Source organism: Hyperolius riggenbachi, chromosome 3 (assembly GCF_040937935.1).
Source record: "Hyperolius riggenbachi isolate aHypRig1 chromosome 3, aHypRig1.pri, whole genome shotgun sequence".
Taxonomy (NCBI): Eukaryota; Metazoa; Chordata; class Amphibia; order Anura; family Hyperoliidae; genus Hyperolius; species Hyperolius riggenbachi.
In genome coordinates, this window is record NC_090648.1 from 376,416,000 (window position 1) to 376,439,877 (window position 23,878).

Here is a 23,878-nt window from a genome sequence, read left to right on the forward strand (position 1 = left end):
ACTGCTCCCGTAGCATAGAGGCGTACGTAATAAAAGGGTGCCTGGAAATTTGGGAACTCAGGAAAGCCGATAGTAGAATATCAGTAAATTTACAGATATTCTACTATTAAAGTGTAAAGGAGGATTGAAGAATATTGGTATTTAATACTAATATTTTACTAAAGCTAAACCTACCTCTACTCTCACACAGAACCCTTCCCCTGATACTTAACACTCACCACCCCCCCCCCCCCCACACACACACACACAAAGATGCCCTACCTGACGCCTAACCTTAACCACTCCCCCAAAGCCTAACCTTAACCACTCCCCCAAAGCCTAACCTTAACCACTCCCGCCATTCGTCATCCCCTGCCGCGAAAAAAAAAATCAAAAAGCATAATCTTTCGGGTGCCGCCATAGGTGCCCATTGACATAGAGACATTGAGGGGTAATTTGGGCGCCTGCAGCACCCGATTAACATTGGTCACTATTTATCTGGTGCTGCATGCACCCAAATTACCCCTCAATACCGCTATTTCAATGGACGCTTATGGTATCGCCCAAACTTCACCGCTAGCAGGCACCCACATTTCTTGTTTCAACCATAGAGAGCTGGATGGGTGGGCAAGATGGGAGAGCCCATCAAGCTCTCTATGCTCTGGGGGCGGAGACATCAGCATAGCTCCAAAATGGTGGAAGCAGGTTTGCAGACTCGTGGTAGCAGCCTCTCAGCACCCTGGCGCCTCCAGGTTTGTTCTTAGTGCTAAATTCAGCCCTGGTATCCACCAACACCAAAAAACATAGTGCAGATATTCACGACCCGACTCCTTCATGGCATATGTAAAACTTCCAGATTTGACAGGTTTTTAAACAAATAGTGGAATTAGGATTGGGAGTAGGCAAAATAAGTTTTACATTTGTCTTTCAGCTCTTACATGATATTCCAGTCTTTTGAATTAATTCTTGGAACTCAAAGCTTTCAGCTCCCCCTACTGTTTTTACTTGGTCACAGTTAGATTTTGGTAGCTCATCCAATAAACAGCTGCATCAACAAAAAGGAGATCATTGGAGCTAGAGCTAAACTCTAGATTTTTAAAGCAATGTTCAAGAGGTAAAAACACTTTTTACAAATAGGATGCAGCCATTTTCCTCCATCCAAAATGAAATGAATACATTTAACTACAATTCAAGCCCCAAGTTAAGGGCCAAGTTTTCTTAAAGTAATACTGAACAGGTTAAAAATAAATCACAATTTGTACTTAACTGGGGCTTCCTCCAGCCCACCGTAGGCAGTGAGGTCCCCCGGTGTCCTCCTGGCTCCTCTGCCGGTCCCGCTGGTGGCTCTGTTAATTGGCAACTTTGGCATGAAGTCGCCAGTATCAGTCCCCGCCACACACGTTTCATGTCATCACGTCGGCCTCTACGCATTATCACGATGGTCGGCGTGAGAGTCCTGCGTATGTGCAGCTCTCTAATTCTGAACTGTGCATGCACAGGACTCTCACGCCGGCTGGCGTGATGATACGTAGAGGCCGGCGTGATGACGTGAAACGTGCGTGGCGGGGACTGATATTGGAGACCTCAGGCCGAAGTCACCAATTAACGGAGCCGTCAGCAGGACCGGCAAAGGAGCCGGGAGGACGCCTTGGACCTCGTCGCCTATGGTGGGCTGGAGGAAGCACCAGGTAAGTACAAATTGTGATTTTTTTTTAACCTGCTCAGTATCACTTTAATGCATATTGCAGGTAAATAATTAAAAAAAATATGTACTTTTATTTAGGCCCCTTTCACACTCAACAGAATTGGCGTGCACTGTGTGGGATTGTGATTTTGCGTACATTGCACAACTGATGCATTCCAATGGCCACGCACTGAAATTGCATTTTCCTGCATATTTTCAGACTCAACCTTTTTTTTTTTATTCGTGCATGACATGCAAATCGCACGTAATGAAGGCAATGGAAATGCCGAACATTTCCATTCGGTTTGCGAAAATTCACATTTGAATTGGAAGTGAATTACATAAAATGTAATGCAAATTAACTTCATAAGCATGCACAAAAAATGCAATGCAAAAATCAGATATTAAATGTGCACACAAGAAAACCAGAAATAAAAAAATTGCAAAATGTAGAATCAGAAAAGTGAAAAAATGTGGCCGAAAAAATTGCAGGGATAAGTGTGAAGGCTGCCTACAGAGCTAAGATACCCAATGCACTGATTCACTGAAGCTTATTTCCGCCCAGGACCCTCTGGCAGGCAGCTTCTTCATGAACCGTCCATATCAATGAACAGACCAAGTGTGCAGAACACAGATATGTGTTTAATCTCCTGTTAGACATAAGCAGTGCTGAGGGATGTTTTTAGGGAGACTCTGAAATAGTGTCAGATTTTTGAACAATGTGGTATAGTATTGTATTTCTCAAAGGCAAACTGAAGTTGAGTTGGCATGTTACCATTATAAGTATGCGTAGCTTTAAAGAGACCCTGTCACATCTGACCATATTAACATTATTGCTTAGGGTGGGGCATTTGCAAATTCTTGAAATATGTCTCAAAACAATTTCTGTGCACCTGGGCTGAACCTGGGATGCCCTCTGCATAACAGTTTGCTCAGTTATGTAGTAGGCATACCAGAACTAACATCATTGTTATAGTGCAGCCCCTCATAGTACTTGCCTGTGCCTGCAATAATACTTAAATCAACATTGCAGCCCCTCATAGTACCGGTCTGTGTCTGAAATAATACTTAAATTAACCCCTGTGCACCTGGAAACTGCCTAATACGCTCCATACAAGGAGACCTTGAAATTTTGGCTGGAGATTACCTATTAGCCCTATGTGCATTATTTGAATATATTGATCATCCTGCATAGTCCCACTAATGTCACAGAAAGAGAGGATGTCGCTCAGAAGAGGAGTAGAGTTTTATAATTTCTATCCACTTTAACAAAGCAATACTCAGTGATAAAATATACACCATATGAGATGAGCACATGATTGCTGCAGAAATATTTGCAATGTTGAAACCTGTGAATAGAGGCAAGTTCTCCATATATTGACACAGAGTACAATAGTTTAGAGCAGCTTCTGTCTTGACATACAGACCACTGACAGCGAGTCTCAATAAGTAGGATTCTGGTAATTAGTAATACATTCTGTCAGCCAATGGCTTCCCTTTTTCTGCTTAGAAATTCACCCCATTGACTGAGGGCAGATGAGACAGTCAGTGCACCCCAATGATAAAAGTCTGTTTCATTATTAAAGGTCCTTTCCTTTATTGAACTAAAACACTGTACATGGCTGCACCCCACAGAAAAAAAACAAGTGCTGGTAAAGGAAGATTCAAGATGGCGACCTCACATGTCCCTGTGCTCAACCCAGTCACTCTGCACAGGTTCTTCATGCTACGGACAGCTTGGTCTCCAGGATGTACGTAAATGAAGCATTCCCATTGCGTGCATCTCATTCCTCAAGATCCAGTCAAGTCTATTTCCGTAGTTCCTTTCCTTTATACACATATAAAAATATATATCTACATTTATAAATTTACTTTTATACTCTATACATATAACATTGCCTCCGTTTTTTGTGCTGGGGAAAAGATGGTGGCTCGCAGTGGGAACAGTGATGTAGGTTAGAGTGGAGGGGAGAGCAGCACTGAGAAGCATGAGTCGCTCAGAGGCGCCCTGTTATTTGCACACGTACTGGTCCACAATCTCAGTGCATTTCTTGCATTTGACAAAGCAGCACCAATGGAACTTGCAGTGACAGCGCTCCACCTGCACTGTTTTGAACTGGTCGTAGCCCCGCCCACAGCACATCAGCTCACACCCGTCCATACCCTCTGATGTTTTGTTGCAGAGCCGCCCCTGCGTGCCTAGAGATCCCGTGGTCTCGTTCCGCAGGCAGTAGTCAGGGCTGGTGTCCAGATACACGAGGTCATCAGCTGTGGGAGGATTAAACCGCTGATTGACTTGTTCCAGCTTGTTGCGTTTGTTCAGTCTCATGGATGCCGCACTGTCATATTTCTCCTTCAGATATTCACCAACCTTGCGGAAGTCGGCCAGTTGTAGCCAGCAGGTCTTCAGGCTGCATGATCCTGACACGCCATGACATTTACAGGCCACATCTGCCAATTTATACACAGCCTGGGAAGAGAAATGGTGGATAATTAGCACCACAGAATAAAATCAACTTCAGTAAAGTTTCAAGTTCCACAAAACCCAAAACTGATGAAGACAAGTAATAGCAGTCAGGATAAAATATACTGAAGTAAAAGAATGGACAGAGGATAAACACATTTGCACCAAACTTGTAACTTGTAGAGGACACAAAAATAAATAATGTTTTAAATGACAAATGTTATTTATATCCAGTCCAAAACACTTCACAGAGTTCACTACATATATGCATGTATGTATGTATGTATGTATTTATTAACAGATGATGATATTTAAAAAGAAGACTTCCAGTGTTACTTAAAGGGACTCCGAGCAGTGCCTGTGGGTATGCCTTTAAGCATACCCACAACTAATTTCCTCACACCTACCAGCATGATGTTTGTAATTATATCCCCCTGGGTTCCTTGTATTTCATTGCATTGTGCTGAATGGAGCTGCCGACACTGGGGAAAGTGTCGTCCTGTGTGATACAATGGTGGACTCCAAAAAGTGCAGAAACTATGGAAAGATGCATATCATTTTGAAGCTCTCTTTCTTCTCTTTTAAATGATATATAAACCGCCGCCCTATGCCTTTTAGTTTTCGCAATCGAAATTGCCACGGTTGCGATTTCAATCGTGATAATAGCGAAAACTAAAAGGCCTAGTGCAGTGGTTTATATATCATTGGAAAGAGGAGAAAGAGAGCTTCAAAATGATATGCATCTTTCCATAGTTTCTGCACTGCTCGAAGTCCCTTTAAAACTTGCTATCTTTCAGACAGTATATTTACGCCCACTGAAATGTCATCTAAAGCCTCAGGGGCTTAAATACTAGTCTTCTGCTACTAATGAGCACAGCATGTGTGCTTGCAAAAATCAACAGAAAATAAAATCCCAGAAAAAGTCCAGTTTGTCCTAACAACCCCCCCCCCCCCCCCCCCTCCAAAACCAATAATAAGTAATTGTTGATTAAATAGGGTCATAGCTAAAATGTTCAAAACCGTTTTGGTTCATAAGGTGAAAACAAACTCTATTAGGCTTTGTTGAAATCTAAAATTGAAATCACTGACGCCAGCGATTTTAATTTTTTTGCGCTTTTTCTTCTCCTCCCGGTGCTTACCTGTGCGTTTCGATTTTGTGTAAAGCACTTTTCAAAGCGCGTTTGCAGAGCAATTTGTTTTTTCACTTCCTGACACGAGTCAGGAAGTGAACTCTTTGACCCGGAAAAGAATAAATACAATGTATTTATTTTTAAAAGCGCTGGGGAAATCGCTATACCAAGCGCTTTTTCAAGCCTTTTGCTATTCCCCTATACCTGCCATTATAGGCAAATCACCCCCAAAATGGTACAGGCAGCGCTTTGCTGAGTGGATCGGAAATGAACTGCTCAGATGTGAACTCTATCATAGGGAATCATTGCACAAGCACTTTTAGGGCGATTTTGAAAATGGATGACGAAAACGCCCTAGGTGTGTACAATCCCTTAGTGAAGACATCATGAACACAGCAGAATGTAGGAACACTAAACACTCTGTAGTTCATCTGCTTAGGTGCAGAACCAAATATCAGCCAGCAGGTGGCGCTATATGACTTATAGATCCTGGAAACCTTGCTCATTTTTACATGTACAAGTAGTTGCTACTGGGATTGAAAGCAAGACTGGTATTGAAGGTGACTTATTTAATCTTCCTTTCGTTAGGTTTATGTGCAATTAATGCTATAAACTTTCTTCACCTAATTTAAAGCCTAACAATAAATATTACAAATTTCAGTAGAGTGGAAAAGAGTTTGAATTTCTTCTGGTTTTTCCTTATTGCTGTCTTTTATCCCCCTTTCAGTGGCGTAACAATAGGGGTTGCAGAGGTCTCGACCGCACAGGGGCCCTTGGGCCAGAGGGGCCCCCTTAGGGCCCACCCTCAACTGCAGTATTATCTCTTTATTGGTCCTGTGCTTGTAATGATCACTTCTAGAAATGCTTTGCATGATAATTAACAAACTGTTCCCCATCTCCTTCTTGCACCTCTGTGGTTGTCCATGGCAGGTTTTGGTGCGCCGTAACAATTGTTATGTATAGAGTGCTTGGAGGGGGCATGTAAAACTTGCACCGGGCCCATATCTCCTTAGCTACGCCACTGCCCCCTCTGGGTCATTTCCTTCACCTCCTGTCCTAACAGGAAATCAATATAACCTAAAAGACAGAGGCAGGAAAAAGCTGCGGAGTACCTACCTTGACTAGACAAGTATTTATTTTCTTGCTGATTTGATGACTTTAATTTAAACGTTCAAGGATCCAATGCCCCAAACAGGCTCCCCAGGACCTGCAGAGTTCACATTTCAGTCATAGAGGTCCATACAGATCCCAGGGAGAGAAAGATTCTCTTATGCCTGTGGCCATATGAGGTATGTCAAGGTGTTCTGGGGCTCAGCATGGCCTTTTGCTAAAGTAAGATACAATGGTTTCTGTACACGGGAACTACAAACTTGTAATAGGTCTGTACAAACATGGAGAACAAGGTCAGGAGTTCATCACTGACATACCTCCTGTGTCTCCATAAAGGACCCTCAATGTAGTATGGGAATTTGATACCATGGTATTACCTTTCTGGCCAATTGTCCTGCATAGTTCCCCTTACAGATGGCCTTTTTTGCTAGCATTCTCTATATTGTAGACTGACCTGCAGAACTGCCCAGAATGTGCTGAATGGTCCTGATTTTCTTAGGCATCACCAGTGAACCCCTAGGATATCTTCTTAAAGGGAACCTAAACTGTGAGGGATATGGATGATTCCTTTTAAACAATACCAGTTGCCTGTCATCCTGCTGATCACTTTAGTTGCAGTAGTGGCTGAATCACAGACCTGAAACAAGCATGCAGCTAATCCAGTCTGACTCCAGTCAGAGCACCTGATCTGCATGCTTGTTCAGGGGCTGTGGCTGAAAGTATTAGAGACACGGGATCAGCAGGAGAGTCGGGCAACTGGTATTATTTTAAAAGGAAAAACCCATATCTTTCTCAGTTTCGGTTCCCTTTAAGTGATACAGCAAACCAGGACTGAAACTGCTATTAAATTGCTATTAAAAGCATATAACAAGAGTATAAGCTGCATACTGTCCACTTCTCTACTGTTGCTGCTTTGTCCACCAAAATATTGTCTCCACTCCATCTCCTAACTAACAGCTAATTATAGTGCCATACCCCACCACCACCACCATACTTCAATCCACACCAACAAGGGTCCAAGCCACCTGAGAACTTCCTCTCCAATTCACAGGCCACACCTCCCTCCTTAGGTGAGACTGGCCTGCCACACCCAGCGCCACACAACTCCCTGAGCCACATCACAGAAGGTATTGTCCCAGCCACAACCCCCTTCCCAACAGCCACCCCTTCCAAACAAGTTAAAGAGAACCAGAGACGAAGCACCCTCATGTATTTTACCCTATATATCAGTGAGAACATTAGAGAAAACACCTACCATGCTTTCTCTTTCATTCTGCACTACACAGCTTGTTTCTTATCAGCCCTGATAAAATCCCCGACTGAGCAATCCATCTACATTTGCTATAACGATTCCTGAGCAGAGACAGCAGAGGGCAGGCTTGGGCTTGAAAAGACACCAGAAAACACAGACTCAGCTATAAAGATTCCTGAGCAAAGCCAGACTAAATGCTCAGTTGGGGATTTTATCAGGGCTGATAAGAAACAAGCTGCGCAGTATTTAATATTATTATTATTTAGTATTTATATAGCACCGACATATTCTGCAGCGCTGTACAGAGTATATATTGTCTTGTCACTTAACTGTCCCTCTGAGGAGCTCACAATCTAATCCCTACCATAGTACTATGTCTATGTATGTATAGTGTAGTGCCTGTATCGTAGTCTAGGGCCAATTTTTAGGGGGAAGCCAATTAACTTATCTGTATGTTTTTGGGATGTGAGAGGAAACCATAGTACCCGGAGGAAACCCACACAAACACGGGGAGAACATACAAACTCCTTGCAGATGTTGACCTGGCTGGGATTCGAACCGAGGACCCAGCGTTGCAAGGCAAGAGTGCTAACCACTACGCCACCAGGGTAGGTGTTTTCTCTAATGTTCCCACTGATATATAGGGTAAAATACATGAGGGTGCTTCGTCTCTGGTTCCCTTTAAAGGAAGGATGGTGAGTGTGGCGAGTGTATCATGAGTTTTTGGGGTGAGGAGGTTTTCTTTACTGAATGACTGGTGATGACTAATGACCAGTGTGTCAAGTTCAGGCTTGTCTGGGGTGAGGACAGGTGTGAACTGCAGGAGAAAGAGGTGAATAGAGCTGTTCTCTGTTTGATATTCAGTGCAACTTGGGGAACAATGCAGCAAAATTACAGAAAAGAATAAAGAGGGCTAAACAGAAGTTTATTTTCTGCAAAGCCACAAAGAGAATTCAGTAATTTCCACATTAAAGCCTCCTGGGCTTCCTCATGTAGGAACTGAGAAATTAGGACACACGCAGGGGGTCTTAGATCTGGGAAAAGCTGGGGGGAGAGAAGCCAATTCATTGCAAGGGGATCACACTTCTTAAACAATGAAATGGGGATCTGCAAGTGAAAAGGACAAGTGTGATTAAATATGACCTTGTAGAAAGAGACAGTCAGGGTCATATATGCGAATTATACAACCAATTACTACAGGACTTCTGATATTACAATAAGGGATTGTTTATTGTTTGCAGCCAACAATATTTTTTGTAGTGGTCCTAAAGTAACCTAAAAGCCCTCAGAGGAAGCACTGCAAGGTACAGAAATTATATATCTGCGTTTAAAGGGGTGCTTAGATGCTTTTCTTGTGTGGAAAGACATCCATGGCTATGCCCAGTGGTGTTGATCCAGGGATTTTATCCAATTGCCTTCTGGGGTCGGGAAGGAATTTTTTTTCCCTTTTGGGGCTAATTGGACCATGCCTTGTAAGGGTTTTTTTTGCCTTCCTCTGGATAAAGAGGGATATGGGTGGGAGCAGGCTGGTGTTGTAGTTTATTTTCTGGTTGAACTTGATGGACATATGTCTTTTTTTCAAGCCAAATAACTATGTAACTATATATCTTTTATATTGGGATAGAGAGCAGAAGGCTGTAAACATCCATGTGGATGTATTGTTTTGTGTGCCCCTGATGGAGGACACTTCCCTGAATGTTCCGTCCTGTGACATTTGCACTGGGGCAGAAGGTAAGATGTTTTTCGATGAATGTGCCTCTTTTTGTTAGTCTAATGGAGGGCTATTTTGGGTGCATTTTCATGTAGTGCCAGGACCTTTATTACAAGGTCTTGTATTGAGAACCAGGTCCTTCTAGCCATGGGGCTTACTTGTATATTTGGCTCTGCTGCTCTGTCTCCACACCATGTTAATTCAGTGGCTATGACAATGGAATGACTTCACAGGGGGTCCCAAGTGATTATAGGTAAAAACACAAATCAGGGCATGAAGCTGTGTTTGTGGTATCTTGCAATTTTGAAAATGTGTCCACTGACTATAATGGCAGTACAAATGTGACAATATGCAACATGCAGTGCATTTTCAGATCAGCAAAAACAGTAGGAACTACAATATGATCTGTTCAAGAGAAAGAACAGGACCAGGAGAACTGCTGCAACCATTTAGTGGCCCTTAAGGGGCCCATACACTCAGCCGATTAACGGCCGATCGATCGAAATCGATCGATTGCAAATAGTTTGCCGATTCGATCGATTTGCGGCCAATTTCGATCGATTTTCAAAAAAATGCCATCAGATTCATTTTCAATAGATTTCAAACTGAAATCTATTGGAAATCTGTTCCTAGTAAAAAATGGTCCTAAACACATCAGATAGATCAGAAATCTATCTGATGATCTATCTGCTGCTAATCTAACGAGTGTATGGCCACCTTTATCTGGAGAGACTCAAGGTGGCCATACATGGTTAGATTGCCATCCAATGTGGTAAACAGATCAATCTCTCTCTGATCTTAATCTGATCAGAGAGAGATCGAATCACCCAATACACTGCACACATATTTAATAGATTTAATAATAAAACACATTGTAAATCAAGCTGTAGCATTGCATTGTGTGAGGTAGTGCAAAGGTATGGGCCGTTGCTGTACCGCCACTAACCCGCCACATCAGATTGATTACATTTTACCATCCGATCATCATTTCAATCACTGCCAAAAAATCAATCATAATTATGATCCATTTTACTCATTGCGTAACAGCGTCATAGATAATTGGCAGATTGGATTAAGGGGATCAAATCAGCCGGCAAAAATTGATGTGTGCATGGCCAGCTTTATTCTAACTTCCTGTAAGGACTCTTGGTCAAATTATCTTTCCAAAACGACACACACAACAGTAAAGCAGAACCTGATAGCAGTGGCTGAATGCCTCTGACACAGGAGACCAGGGTTCGAATCTCGGCTCTGCCTGTTCAGTAAGCCAGCACCTATTCAGTAGGAGACCTTTGGCAAGTCTCCCTAACACTGCTACTGCCTATAGAGCGCGTCCTAGTGGCTGCAGCTCTGGCTCTGAGTCCGCCAGGAGAAAAGCGCGATATAAGTGTTCTGTGTTTGTTTGTTTGATAAAAGCAGATTAGATTGTAATCTCTTTTCAAGGAGAGTGAATTGTCTTCTGCAAAAAAAAGTGTTGGTGAAATGTCACTTTTCAGAATTCACATTGCAAGGACTATGACAAACATTACATTGGAGTCCGATAAATGTGTCACAGTCTGCTGCTCATCACTGGATTAGTCCATGAGTTGAGAATGAGTAACAAGGGTTTCTGCTCTGTGCAGCTAATTATTCAAGTGGGAGGATGGGAAGTTCAGGTAGTTCATACTCCAAAGAAAGAACAGATTCCATGCTTGGAAAGTAGTGCAGTTTGAGATTAGAAACAAATTTAACAATTTATAGCTGGTTGCAAATTGACAATTGAATTTCACATTACAGATTTTTTTTAGACAACATAACTGATAGATTCACTTTCAATACATTTTGGGCAGTTTACTGATTAAAACTGTAATCTGGCATCCAAAAAATCGTCATGTCAGTGGGCTAGAGAGGAACACCAGGGAATTGACGCCTGCATATGCTCACAGTTCTACAGATGCTCAATAGATCTCTGCTGAAAATCTATTGAGTGTGCATTGTGGTGTTGGAACCAATCCTTATCCAGCTGATTTGCATATTGGCTTGTAATTGACCCATGTATGCCTAGCTAAAGCCCCCCCTTTCCTATCCTGGAGGAGTATTCCCACCAGACTTGACATTAGGTATGGACAAGCTTGTGATAGGGAATGGTTCCCTTTACCCTTAGATGTCCCTGAAAGTCAAACATAGAAAAGGCAATGAAAAGTCCCAGGTAGGGCAAACAGGAATGTGAATGGGGATTCACAGTTAATCATGGTGGTGGGGAGGGGTAGCAGCTGAAAAGAGAGGAAGTGCCACAGCAAAGCACAAGCTACAAACAAAGACATGCAGGATCATAAAAGCCAGTAAAGAGGGCAGAGTAAACAGCCCCCCTCCCTGTCCAAGATGGGAACATTTGTGCTGACCAGGAGGTGTGATTTGCAGGTTTATGGTCCATTTATTACAGGGAGAGTAGGGGGGCTCCGGACCCCCAGGTGAGAGTATATCTGTTAGCTATATCCCCCTTTATGGCTGTGTTGGTGTGTTACATTCCTGACCTTGCCACTTTGTACCAACATTTGCTGCTGTGTGACACAGGAGCAGACAGTTTACAGGGATTTATCCATAAATCATTCATCATGCTCTAGGTTTTCTAAAATTAGACCAAAAGTTTAAATTTTGGGGGTTTTTTTATCTGTTACTCTCAGGAGGATTAGGAAGAATGTGTATTCTAGAAAGCATAAGTTCAGATATCCTTCTACATTTAGGGAAAATGCCTGCCAAGATGCTTGTGTGACAGAGCTCTCAAATGGGCTCACCATTTGCTCTTCTGCTAGCCTCAGGGTGACAGAAGGATAGGTGAAATGATGTTTTTAAAGGCCCATACTCACGGGGGACGGCCGTCGCCGCAACCGCGTGGCACGCTCCTGTTGCGCCGACGCTTCGCCCGTGTGTATGACGCGCGCGCCCTGAACCGTCGCCCGTCGGAGCTGTCGCCAGGCGATTGACATGTTCAATCGCCGGCTACAGTCGTCGCCGGAACTGTCGCTAGCCCCGCATGTGTATGCGGGCTAGCGACAGCTACCCACACACACCACACGGAGCTTCCGGCGGGGGGGGAGGAAACTCGGCGACAGCTTCCGCCGCATCGCTAAGCCCTCTGCTGCCGTGTGGATGCAGAGAGATTTGGCGACGAGCTGTCGCCGAACTGTCGCGCACACGCTCCCGTGTGCGGCGACAGCTACAATTGTACCCCCGTGGGTACTTAGCTTAAGAGTACTAATGCTTTTTAAGTAATCCATTTGAAGGTACAGCCTGCAACACCTCCCTCCCTCTCTCTGCCTCAGATTATCTCTCTTTCCTGGGTAGGGTTGTGAGTTCAGTGAAAAGACTTTAAAAGTTCTTAATAATGCTACTTCACCTTGGTATCAGCTTTGACCCCGTAACACAGGCCACTGAAATGACTAAGTTTGCAAACAGTAAAATCTCAAAATATGGTGGAACGCAGCATGACCAAGCATCTAGAGCATCTAGGTTAGCTCTCTCGCTTTGCAGCACTGGGTCCCTGGTTCGAATCCCAGCCAGGGCACTATCTGCAAAGAGTTTGTATGTTCTCTCCGTGTCTGCATGGGTTTCCTCTGGGCACTCCGGTTTCCTCCCACATTCCAAAAACATACGGATAAGTTAATTGGCTCCCCCTAAAATTGGCCCTAGACTACAGTACTTACACTACATAATATAGACATATGGCAATGGTAGGGATTAGATTGTGAGCTCCTTTTAGGGACAGTTAGTGACAAGATATAAATGTATACACTGTACAGCGCTGCGTAATATGTCGGCTCTATATAAATACTAAATAATATTAATAATGATAATCTAGAGAGATGTGAAACGGCCGTCGCTTGCCCGCACTTGTGCTCGCCACCCCCACCTCTACACACCACTCCAGAACCCGGGAATTAACAACATGGGTAGCCTTTCTTCACTACTAATGTAAGATGCTAACGCATGTCACTGAAGCCCCATTGTTGAACTCTAAGCCGCCATACTGGGGCCACTGACTAGGCCTCTGTCAGCATGGACCCATGCTCTCCTCCACCGCTGCCAGAGCCTCTCCACCACAGGTACAAACGGGTACTAGAAGTCCTGCACTCCTCCACCATGCTGGGCCTCTTGTGCCTGCAGCCCCACTGTTGCACATCAGGCCTCCAAACTGTCCGATTGCACCGACTGGGCCGCACTGTCAGCCACTGGGACATTTAACCAGGCCTCTAGCTAGCTATGGCAATGCCCAGGGACTATCTTTCGCTTTCTTTCTTTCTCTTCTCTCCGCTCTACTTTTGTTTTTCTCTTATTTTTTTCTCCAAGGCTGTTCCTTGGGGCTTCCGAATAGCTGCAGAGCCGTCGAGCGCTGCAGGAAATGCGGCAGCTCCGCTCACATAGCACTCGGATGACCCCTCGGGACCCTCCATTAAGTTCTATATGTATACGGTTACTCCATGTAATTTATACTACTGTTTCGTGTATTCTGCTGTACCATCACCGACCCTGTATGTGCCAAAAATAATTCCGAGTACAACCCCCGTTGTACTTGGCGAAATAAATGATTCTGATTCTAATATTGTGCTCTCCCCAAATGGTTTGATTATGCTTGATGCCATGCGGATCAGTCTATAGATCACAGTACAGTCAGCTATTGAATATTTACAAAAAAAACTACATTGTTTCCTCATCAAAAGCCAAATGTATCCAACACAGGAGGTAATGCATCCAAAACAGGAGTTAATGGGAAAAAAATAGTTAATGAAGACCATTACATAACTATTTTATTGCCCTGGCTTAGACTATGAAGTTGAAGCAAATATGTCACTACCTATAAAATAAATCACAATGGACAGTGAGTGATGTTGTGCAATATGTCATATAAATAGAACAAATTAAAGCAAGAAAATAATGATTTTACTACACACTATACTTTTGCTTCTTAATTTAACATTAGCATTCAGTAGCTGAATAATCTACTCAAACACTGTACTGTATACTGTATAGGTTTGTCAGGTGGCTGAGGCCTATTCAGACGTATATGCATGGCCAAGCAGCATACCACTGCCAGTCCTCAATGCCTGCTAACGCTGGAAAATCCAGCAGAATGATTGATGTGTGGTGAACCCACAGCTATTATTATTATTATAAACTATCTAGCTCTGAAATGTAAATTAGAAAGTACAATTTCCTCAAAGACGAGTCTGCTCCTGGGTTTGTTTTCAGGTACCCATACACTCGTCAGATTGGCAGCAGATAGATCATCAGATGCATTTCTTATCTATCTGATGCGTTTTTAGAACATTTTTTACCAGGATAGAATTCCAATAGATTTCATTTTGAAATCTATTGAAATTCGATCTGATGGCATTTTTTTGCCATCAGATTTCCATTAAGGCCAATGCAAAATGATAAGCAATCTCATCAGATCGACCTAAATTTTCCACCCTGCCAGTTCAATGGAAATCCATCGAAATCGATCGAAATCGGCCATCGATCGGTCGATTGGCCAACCGATTTGCAATCGATCGATCGGGATCGATCGGTCGGCCAGAAAATCGGCTGAGTGTATGGGCCCCTTTACCCCCTTGCCGATATTAATGAGTTTGGGGTTAGTTTTAGCAGCAATTGGCGGTAACCCTATGCTGTAGTATGCTGAAGTATGCTTCACCTTTCTGCGATACAGCCACAGCACCTCGTCTTCTCCGTGTCTTCTGAGGCTACCCATCTCTATGCCAAGACTGTGGTCTGTCACATGACGACAGATCACCACATGATCTTGTTGATTACTTTGTACAGTGCCACGGAATATGTTGGCGCTTTATAAATCAATAATAATAATTGTTTCTTAGTCTGTGCTCAATATATGTCCCAACATGTAAAGTCAACCCTGTTTATCTATTGTACAGCACTGAATACTGTAATATGTTGGCGCTTTATAGATTCAATAAATAATATATAACATGGGAGAGATGAGCACACTTTGACTACCTGCACTGGCGGTGGTGGGGGCTCTCTGGCTACAAATAATAATGGGGAGAGCACCATCTGGCTACTTAAACTTGGGGGGAGGGGGGGGGGGCTGGAGCAACTGCCTGCTGGCTACCTATAAGAGGAGGGGTGCACTCTTTGCCTACCTATACTTTAGAGACATGTTTGGCTATCTATACTAGGGGAGGGGGGCACTTTTTGGCTACCCATTACAGAGGGCCCACTCTGACTACCTGTACTGGTGGTCACTCTCTGGCTGCCTCTCCGCTCCGAGTCCAATGAGGATGGGAGAGCGATGGTGGGCTGAGATGTATACATTCGTAGCTAGCAGCTGTCATCTGAAGATCACATGATGCTGTGCTTCCTGGTTCAGCTGCAGCACTCCTGGACAGAAACACTTATGTCAGCTGGGACACCAGGGAAAGATAATAAAGCTCTAGTATCCATGTGGGACTGTCAAAGTGAGATCTTCAGATGACAGCTGCTAGGTGACTATTTAAACATTTTAAAAACCACCCTCACCGTTGTGTACACCCATCACCCTCCCACACGCAGGAATAAACTTTCACAACACTTTTTGTGTGTGCATGTGTGTCATGTAATCTGTCCTTGTATACGGCCATCTAATTGAATGGTATCTTTATTCACTGCTAAATGACAAGAAAGAATAAGTGGTATTCCTCTGTAAGATAAAAATATGTTTTACACCATCACACCATCACAGAGCATTTTGTAAATAAATAAAACATGTAAAAAAACGTATGTTTGGTCCACCCAAAACAATACCATCTAAAGCCTCATACACACATACAAGGACTCAATCCCTCATGCTGCAAGCCTGCAGGTGCGACACACAAGAAGCATCATGGGTTGTTGGGCGAGCGACGAGTACAATTTCCTCGGCCAGCACTTGGCAGAGTCAATCTAGCAGTCAGATCACTCGCCGGCCGACAAGTCAAGGTGAATCGGGAACTATGTACATACAATAGATTCTCGACAAAGACAGTTGCTATGGGCTGCCTTGGCCAAGTTTAATCTAGTGTGTGTATGTAGCTTGAGATCTTCAAATAATACATGTGTGGGTGTTCACAGACCAAGGTTAATAAGGCTTTGTAGTGACATACTGTATAATAGAATGTAATAAATTATTCAGGATACCCACTTTTACGTTAATTATCCTGGTTTCAGCATCAGAAACACTCCCTATACCTATATATTGCTGTATATTGGTATGTAGTGAGCAGTTGAGATAGGCCAATCTGTCAGTATACAGGCCACAGAGAAGAATGTTGAAATAATCGAGACAGGATAAGGGCTACTGCACGACTAAAAGCGCTAGCATAATCGCAAACACTAAGCATTTTGAAGCTATTTTTCAAAGTGATTTCAGGCATATGCCTAGCGATTTTCTAGTTATGCCTAGTGATTTTTGGAGCATTTTGGTGTAGCAATTTTTTGTACAGTAGAGCTAGAAGTGTACAGCTTTTGTAGAAAAAATTCTTGGAAAATCGCTCTGTTCTAGTGCTTTTTAGAGCGATTTTCCACTTTCCTATACTTAATAATGAGGCTGAATCACTTCAGAAATGCTGCAGAACCCGCATCTGTGTTTGGGAAAAATCACATCGCTCTGGTGTGATCCATCTCATTCAAATACATTAGCCAAGCGCTAGCGTTTTTAAAAGCGCTCAGAAGCACTCTAGGTGCGCACCAGCCCTATGAGAGGCTACCTCCAGGCACAGAAACACCTATCCCCAGCTATCCTTCTGAACACTAGCCCCCTGTCCAGCCAAATATCCTAGCCTCCCTCTTCCACCTCCCTGGCATCCTTTGCATTACTGCACCTATGCCTTTTTGCCTATATGTCTGTTTCAATGTTCGTGATCACTGTCTGTTGAATTACACTATCTGTTAATTTGCACTGTGTCTTCTTAAATGCACCATTACCATTGCTGTGTGTACCTCAACTATTTCTGGGTGCGATAACGGTAATACTTGGTGAATAATAAAGATGATTCTGGTGACCAAGTGTGCACAAGCATTTGTTGTAAGAATGGATGGAATTGTGATATTTTTTAAGATAGGAGATGATTAATGATTGAATGGGGGGCTTTATTGAGAGTTAAATATAATTACCAGACATTAGGTTAGGTAGGTTGAGTTTACTGGAGTGTTGTTTACATGTAAAATTCCTTTCAATTAGTGATAGAAAAATAAATAAATGGTGGGAACGCAGCAAGTTCTGTTTTATTCATTTTACATTTGAGAAAGTGGAAGGAGATGAATAACGAAACAACAGAAGGACAGGGACACAAAATAGTTCAGGATCGGAGAGGTAGGTTTAGGGTCATTGCACACTTAGTGGAGTGCAATCGTCCTGCAGAAGAAGAGCCTACTGCGATTGCACCGCACCATTTTGTATTTTAAACATCTTGCAGAAGATTGCGCCAACAGGGTAACTTGCTAAGCTCCATGACAACCCCCCCCCCCCCCCCCCACACACACACACCGGGTGTCGTGCCATTGACTCTAATCCAATCGTGTACCACTCGGCAACGAACTGCAGTGTCTACAAAGCACTTTCGTCACATCACATCAGACTGCTGGTACTGTGGTCAGTCTCATAGACTAATGGCAATTGTGACATGGGAGCGGTGGGGGAGAGTACCGTGACATAATGCGATAGTGTGAAAAGGGTTTTAGGTGTTGGCTGTACAGAAGAGATACTGAAATTTAAAACCTATTATTTTTGGCCATGAGTGTAGTTGATAAGGAGAATGGGTTCAAGAACGGAACCTTGAGATATCCTAACAGATAGAGGACAATGAGCAAAGTTAACATAAAAGTTGGTGAAACAGAACCCAGACAAGTAGTATAAGACCCAATATTGAGCTACACCCTTGATGCCTACAGATGAGGTGCTTATACAGGGAGGAAAGAATAGTCTTCATTGTCCTAAAGTGATGCATCATGGCAGTGGTAGACAAATTAATATGGAATGGATGGAATTTAGAAGCCAATCTGTTCAATCTAGGAGCCAACAAGAAAAACAGGACACTCACTCGTAGGCGCTGACAACACAGAGAGAATAAAAAGTTAGGCACCAGCTGTAGTTTTAAATCATGTTGGCTCCAGGGATTTTACAAGCCATGTTCATAGGTCTCACTTTTTACACATTATGAAGTGATCACTTTCAAATACCTGCTATTTAAAGAAGGCCACACTGTAATCTTTATGACACATATTGAATTATTTTTGTTTTATTAGGAGAAAATGCCACACCATGTTAGGGGAAAGTGACAAATTTGTGTCTCTCCCTCCTCCATACGCTGACACCGAGGGGCTAGTTAATGGCTGAGGATAATGTTATGTCAGCTGAACCTCGTGTTGCTGCTTCAGCAGCTGCATTTACTCAGCTAACAAAGCACTAACTCTGCAAAGGAATTCGCTGGCAGGTGAAATCCCGTCACTTTCCGTCAGGGCAAAAAAAAAAAAACCAAGTGTAACTCCATATGGAAAAATAAATAAAAATAATTTCACCCAGGACCACCATATGTATTGCAAATATTTGAGCAAATTATTACTACAAGTAACAGTAGGGTATTGTACCGTGTTAGCCATCAGTAAAAGCAAGAAGTTTTAAATCAGGATGATACCATTTATTGGCTAACTACAAATGAATAAGAATAAACAAGCTTTCGGCCTTGCAGCCTTCGTCAGGTTTATATCCTGTTAGTTTGCAAGCTGGTGGTACAGACAGCCACTACAAGTAATTGACCTCCTTGCTTACTACCTGTCTCAGCCAGTAACTCAGCTGTTTCTGAAAGGGAAGTGAGTCGGGTATAGCTACACATGGGCTGTGAATATACATTTGGGATCCTGATATACTGTTCTGATTGCACTATTCTACCTTCATGTAAACAGTCACTGTAAAAAGAAATATGAAAATCCGGAGTGATTTGGTCCACAAAACAATGGATGGTCAGGAAGTATAATTTAGCATGTCTATAAAATCAGACCTGAAAACAGTTTGACCTGAAAAGGACGGTTTAATATTATTACACTACAAAAAAATGAAAACATTATCTGTAGTATATATATATATATATATATATATATATATATATATATATATATATATACACACACACACACACACACACACACATTTTTTTTGAAAGGAGGTTTCACGTTAAGGACTTTAGTGTAGCTAAGCGTGACCCTAAGCCATGCTCTAAAGCCTCATGGACACAGTCATTGGGTGTTAAAAGATTGTTGTTCCATGAAAAGAACAATACTTCAGAGAACAAATGTTGCACAGACATGCTGTTCACCTATAGCCAAGCAGTGAGTACATATAGAGAAGGAACATTTGGGAAGCATAAGCAAGTGGCGTCTTGCAGGGTCTGAGGAGAGCAATCCGCTCATTTGTCACTCATGTGATTTGCTCGACAGCTATATCCCCAGTCAAGATGGTGCTCAGTAACGGCATCTGCCGAGGGTTATGTTCACGTGTGTGTACGAGCCATTTGTGACTCTCACTATCTACAGTTTTCTCATTATTTGATAAGGTGCTGATTAGATCTGCACAGGGATGACAAGTGCAGAGGGCTAATATTCATCAAGAGAGCAGTGAATAGTGATAAAATTTTTAAATCACATAATTTAGGCTACGTTTCCATTTGTGCGGCGGCATGCGTCTTGCGAGACGCGATGCTGGCACAACTGCTGCCTCTCGCAGCCGAATCCCTCTAGCCACGCTATGCACGGCTATGGGATTCGGACAGCTACGGACGAAATTATGCTGCAGGGCCTCAGATTTTTCCTCGGCCACGAATTCGGATGGCTCTCATAGACTTCTGTAGGCTGCTGTAATCCATCCGAATTCGTGGGCGGGGAATCGGCCGGGATTCGCAGCAGTGGAAACCCGGCCTTAAGCAGGGATCAGCATATCCTTTTAACAAATATAAGCATACAGCTTGCAAAAGATGCTCTGTTGGTGTCTATAACCTGTCGGTCGGGCCAGGATAGCAGATTTCAAGCGGATCCAAGATGAAAAACTTAACTACAACAAGTAACTTGTTTTTATATCTTATCTAAAGATAGTGTAGCAATTTTTTGCAACAGTCCAGTGCTGCTTCTCTGTAGCCCAGGTCAGGCGCTTCTGCCGCTGTTTCTGGTTCAAAAGTGGGTTCATGCTTCCATCTGTTGAAAAGCTTTATGGAGATGAAGATTTCATTTTTCAGCACGACCTGGCACCTGCTCACAGTGCAAAACCACTGGTAAATGGTTTACTGACCATGGTATTACTGTGCTCAATTGGCCTGCCAACTCTCCTGACCTGAACCCCATAGAGAATCTATGGGATATTGTGAAGAGAAAGTTGAGAGACGCAAGACCCAACACTCTGGATGAGCTTAAAGGAAACCTTAAGTCTGCACAAAAAAATTACTTTTACTCACCTGGGGCTCCCCTCAGCCCCCCCTGCAGCTGAACGGTGCCCTCGCCGTGTCCCTCCAATGCGCCTGGACTCGCCGGCGGCCACTTCCTGTTTGGCTGTCACCGGCCGACAGGCTGGGAACGTGGCTGATTATCCGCGTCCCCGGCCGCAATAGCATTATAGAAGGCGCAATTGCGGCCGGGAACGCGGCTAATCGCGGTGACGGCCAAACCGGAAGTGGCCGCCGGCGAGTCCAGGCGCATCGGAGGGACACGGCGAGGGCACCGTTCAGCTGCAGGGGGCTGAGGGGAGCCCCAGGTGAGTAAAAGTCATTTTTTTGTGCAGACTTAAGTATCCCTTTAAGCTCATCCAGAGTGTTGGGTCTTGCGTCTCTCAACTTTCTCTTCACAATATCCCACAGATTCTCGTATCCCTTTAAGGCCACTATCGAAGCATCCTGGGCCTCCTGAGCAGTGCCACAGGCTGATTGCCTCCATGCCATGCCGCATTGAAGCAGTCATTTCTGCAAAAGGATTCCCGAACAAGTATTGAGTGCATAACTGATAAAACAGAAAGGACCGGCACCGCTGTCTTGTATCAAAGCTCTTTTAATAGCACCAAAGTGGCAGCAGTGACAGACTGCTGTTTCGGTTTACACCTTTATCAAACTGCTCAAAGCCGGCTTTGAGCAGTTTGATAAAGGTGTAAACCGAAACAGCAGTCTGTCACTGCTGCCACTTTGGTGCTATTAAAAGAGCTTTGATACAAGACAGCGGTGCCGGTCCTTTCTGTTTTATCTGGACTGCACTTCCCAGGAGGCACTGGGGAGAGTCCTTGGGCACGCTGCATACACTTTTTTTTGGAAACGGTGCTCCCTCTCTTTTGTTTGAGTGCATAACTGAACATAATTATTTGAAGGTTGACTTTTTTTTGTTTTAAAAACACTTTCTTTTATTGGTCGGATGAAATATGCTAATTTTTTGAGATAGGAAATTTGGGTTTTCATGAGCTGTGTGCCAAAATCATCAATATTAAAACAATAAAAGGCTTGAACTACTTCAGTTGTGTGTATTTGAATCTAAAATATATGAAAGTCTAATGTTTATCAGTACATTACAGAAAATATTGAACTTTATCACAATATGCAAATTTTTTGAGAAGATCCTGTAAGTGTGTTCATCCTTTAAAGAGAAACTCCACTTTTTAAATAACTTTCCATTCAGATCAGCTCTATTTATTACAAATATTTACAGTGATGTGAAAAACTATTTGCCCCCTTCCTGATTTCTTATTCTTTTGCATGTTTGTCACACTTAAATGTTTCTGCTCATCAAAAACCGTTAACTATTAGTCAAAGATAACATAATTGAACACAAAATGCAGTTTTAAATGATGGTTTTTATTATTTAGTGAGAAAAAAAAACTCCAAATCTACATGGCCCTGTGTGAAAAAGTGATTGCCCCCTTTGTTAAAAAACAACTGTGCTTTATCACACCTGAGTTCAATTTCTGTAGTCACCCCCAGGCCTGATTACTGCCACACCTGTTTCAATCAAGAAATCACTTAAATAGGAGATATCTGACACAAAGAAGTAGACCAAAAGCACCTCAAAAGCTAGACATCATGCCAAGATCCAAAGAAATTCAGGAACAAATGAGAACCAGTGGCATACCTAGGGCATTTGACACCCGGTGCTGGGTATTAAAAGACCCCCCCCCCCCCCCCTTGCCATATAAAAAAAAAAAAAAAGCGACTGTGGCATGCTAGGTGTAGGCTGCCCCCCCACACAAAGTTGGCCTCAGTATAGGTAGTTAATAAAAAATGGGTGCCGCCATGACCGGATGAGGGCGGAGCTAGCTAATTTAAAGTGAACCCGGGATGAGAGTGATATGGAGGCTGCCATGTTTATTTCCTTTTAAACAATAGGCAGCCCTGCTGATCTATTTGGCTGCAGTAGTGAACTGAATTACACCAGAAACAAGCATGCAGTTAATCTTGTCAGTTCTGACAATATTGTCAGAAACCCCTGACCTGCTGCATGCTTGTTCAGGGTCTATGGTTGAAAGAACTAAAGGAAGAGGACCAGCATAGCAGCCAGGAAATTGGTATTGCTTAAAAGGAGATAAATATGGCAGCCTCAATATTATTCTCACCTCGGGTTTCCTTTAAAAATGTAACGCAAAGACAGAGGGCCCAAGTTTTGGTGACCCTTTCCCCAGAAAATTCACATAATTGTGCAGGTTTTCTCAAGAAAATACACGTAATGTGAGCAGATTTGCCCAGAAATTACGTTCAATCATGTCGGCAGATTTGCCCAGAACTTACATGCAATCATGTCGGCAGATTTGCCCAGAAAATACATGCAATCATGTCTGCAGATTTCCCAGAAAATACATGCAATCATGTCTGCAGATTTCCCAGAAAATACATGCAATCATGTGGAAAATTTTACCAGAAAATATATGCAATCATGTGGCAGACCTGGCCAGAAAATACATGCAATCATGTCAGCTAGGGCACTATCTGCATGGAGTTTGTATGTTCTCCCCGTGTCTGCGTGGGTTTTCTTACAGGCACTCTGGTTTCCTCTCATATCCCAAAAACATACGGATGAGTTAAAGGGAACTAGAGAGGATCAATTATACATACCTGGGGCTTCCTCCAGCCCCATACGCACGGATCGCTCCCACGCCGCCGTCCTCCACTGCCTGGATCCGCCGATACCGGGTCCCGTCATTACCGGTACCGGCGGATCCAGGAAGCGGAGGATGGCGGCGTGGGAGCGATCCAGGCTTATGGGGCTGGAAGAAGCCCCAGGTATGTATAAAAGCTTTTTCTATTTTAGCTGGCCATTCGTCTCTGGTTCCCTTTAATTGGATACCCCCTTGAAAATAAATGGCCCTAGGCTACGATACATACACTACATGATACATACATAGACCTTAGATTGTGAGCACCTCTGAGGGACAGGTAAGTGACAAAACAATATACGCCGTACAGCGTTGCAGAAGATGTTGGCGCTATATAAATACTAAATAATAATAAGAGAAGGTTAGAGAGGGACAAAATGTGGAGGGAACACAAGAGAGTGTGAAAAGAGAGCAAGAGGTAAAGTGGAA

The 23,878-nt window shown here is 43.2% G+C and overlaps 1 protein-coding gene across 3 annotated transcripts in view; it reads right to left on the minus strand.

Annotated features, from left to right (window-relative positions):
• Positions 1-3,235: 3,235 nt before the first annotated feature.
• The window catches only part of WNT5B (Wnt family member 5B), a 314,129-nt gene continuing 293,486 nt past the window's right edge, over positions 3,236-23,878 (minus strand). For all 3 annotated transcript variants that reach the window (XM_068277237.1, XM_068277238.1, XM_068277239.1), the window contains one exon: positions 3,236-4,133. In XM_068277237.1, the coding sequence (XP_068133338.1) occupies positions 3,675-4,133 (459 nt within the window). In that variant the 3' untranslated portion in view covers positions 3,236-3,674. The remainder of the gene's footprint in view (positions 4,134-23,878) is intronic.